Source organism: Cebus imitator, unplaced genomic scaffold (genome assembly GCF_001604975.1).
Source record: "Cebus imitator isolate Cc_AM_T3 unplaced genomic scaffold, Cebus_imitator-1.0 Scaffold77, whole genome shotgun sequence".
Classification (NCBI taxonomy): Eukaryota; Metazoa; Chordata; class Mammalia; order Primates; family Cebidae; genus Cebus; species Cebus imitator.
Genome location: NW_016107392.1, coordinates 5,562,439 through 5,564,454, shown reverse-complemented (window position 1 = coordinate 5,564,454; position 2,016 = coordinate 5,562,439). Strand labels below are relative to the sequence as shown.

The following is a 2,016-nucleotide window of genomic DNA, read 5'->3' as shown; positions in this document are numbered from 1 at the left end:
AAAAAAAAAAAAAAAAAAAAAAAAGAAATGCGAAACCTCAGACCCCTCCTCAGATCTCCTAAGTCAGAATCTGCACTGGAATAAGAGCCTCAGGAGACTCATGTGCCCATTAGAGTTTGAGAAACCCTGGTCTTCAGTTACTTTCAATCCTGGGAAATTCTGTCCTTCTGGATGGATCACTTTGCTCCCCAAGGGCACCACCATATTGCCAAAGGCCCTCACACCTGCGCACTTTTGGGCACATGGACAGGTACCTGCACAGGCACCCTTTCACCTGGTGCGCAAAGCCGCCCCGGGCAGTGAGGATGCCTCCAGAACCTCCTTCCGGGCATCCTGGAGACAGTAGCTGTCTGAGTTTAAACCTCGGTTTGGGGCGGATTCTTTTTCTCAGTTCAGCACTGGAGGTTCTCGGCACCCAGCCATCTGGATTGACACTGGAATTCACTCCCGGGAGTGGATCACCCACGCCACCGGCATCTGGACTGCCAATCAGGTCAGCAGGGACCTGTAGTCAAGGTGCACCCATGATGGAGGCTGCACCTGGGGGTTGGGGCTTACTATTGAAGGGCACCTTCTGCTGAACAGTGACACTCAGGGTGCTGTTGCCCTCCTGGTCTTTGGAGCAGCTGCCTCGTGCTCTTGCCTTTTGCAGCACAGAGCCCACATTGATCCCCTGCCTTCTAGTTGTTGAAAATCCAAGGCTTCGGTTCTGCACAAAAGATACACCTGAGGGTTTCATGCCCCCACTTCCTGCAGCCACCTGCTGTGCAAATGTCCTGCAGCACCTCCCAGGGCTTCCCATCTCTCCTCACCCTTTCTTGCAGATTGTCAGTGATTATGGCAAAGACCCCATCCTGACAGACATACTGAAGGCCATGGACATCTTCATAGAGCTGGTCACAAACCCTGATGGGTTTGCTTTTACCCACAGCATGGTGAGGGCACCTGGGGAGGGTGGAAGCCCTAGGGGGATGGAGAAAAGGTCACTGTGCTTTGGGAACCAGCCCCTTCAGGGCCGCTTTGCAGAAAGCCTCACCAAAGGCCAGTGGGCTGCTCTGATACTGCACCTGCAGCCTCTTGCCCTCTGACCTCTTTCTTGCTGCCCAGGGAAGACCACTATTGGCAGCCTGTGCCCAGGCCTCTCCCCAGACCCCAACTTCAACTACACAGTATCTGAGCTGCAGACTTGGCCCAGCCTCATGCCAGCCCTATCCTGTCCTGGCAATTCCTTCCCTTTGCTCCTCCCTGCCCCACCAGGCTCCCCCACCCCCACAGGCCAGGATATGAGAGGCTCCCATCCCTGGGAATGGGCCCAGTGAATGAGGTCACCTGACCTGGGCTTTCCCAGAACCGCTTATGGCGGAAGAACAAGTCCATCAGACCTGGAACCTTCTGCATTGGCGTGGATCTCAACCGGAATTGGAAGTCAGGCTTTGGAGGTATGGCAATCTGCTGTCCTGGGACAGGGCTGGAGAAGAGGTGTTGGTCTGCGGCAGGTTCTCCCACTCAGTCAGATCATGTTGACCCAACTTGGGAGGCACGGGACAATGCAGTCAGCTAATATGCATGAGTCACGGCCAGGGACAGGCAAGCACGTGCCTCAGACGGGCTGTGGGCATGGGGAGAGGTTGTGTGTGTGTGTGTTGAATGTACACATATGCCAAGCCTTCATGGGAAACATTAAAGGGACCCCCCAGCTCCTGAAATGAAGACTAACTGCATGGGTTAATTCCTAAATATGGTGGCTCACGCCTGTAATCCCAGCACTTTGGGAGGCCGAGGTGGGCGGATCCCAAGGTCAAGAGATCAAGAACATCTTGGCCAACATGGTGAAACCCGGTCTCTACTAAAATACAAACATTAGCTGGGTGTGGTGATGCCCACCTGTAGTCCCAGCTACTTGGGAGACTGAGGCAGGAGAATTGTTTGAACCCAGGGGGCGGAGGTTGTGGTGAGTTGAGATTGCACCATTGCACTCCAGCCTGAGTGACAGAGAGAGACTCTGTCTCAAAAAAA

At 54.2% G+C, this 2,016-nt stretch overlaps 1 protein-coding gene across 4 annotated transcripts in view; it reads left to right on the top strand.

Annotated features, from left to right (window-relative positions):
* The window catches only part of CPA5 (carboxypeptidase A5), a 26,088-nt gene that overhangs the window by 16,958 nt on the left and 7,114 nt on the right, over positions 1 to 2,016 (top strand). For all 4 annotated transcript variants that reach the window (XM_037739997.1, XM_017532550.2, XM_017532549.2 and 1 more), the window contains 3 exons: positions 392 to 493; positions 825 to 935; positions 1,349 to 1,439. In XM_037739997.1, coding sequence (XP_037595925.1) covers positions 392 to 493; positions 825 to 935; positions 1,349 to 1,439 — 304 coding nt within the window. The remainder of the gene's footprint in view (positions 1 to 391; positions 494 to 824; positions 936 to 1,348; positions 1,440 to 2,016) is intronic.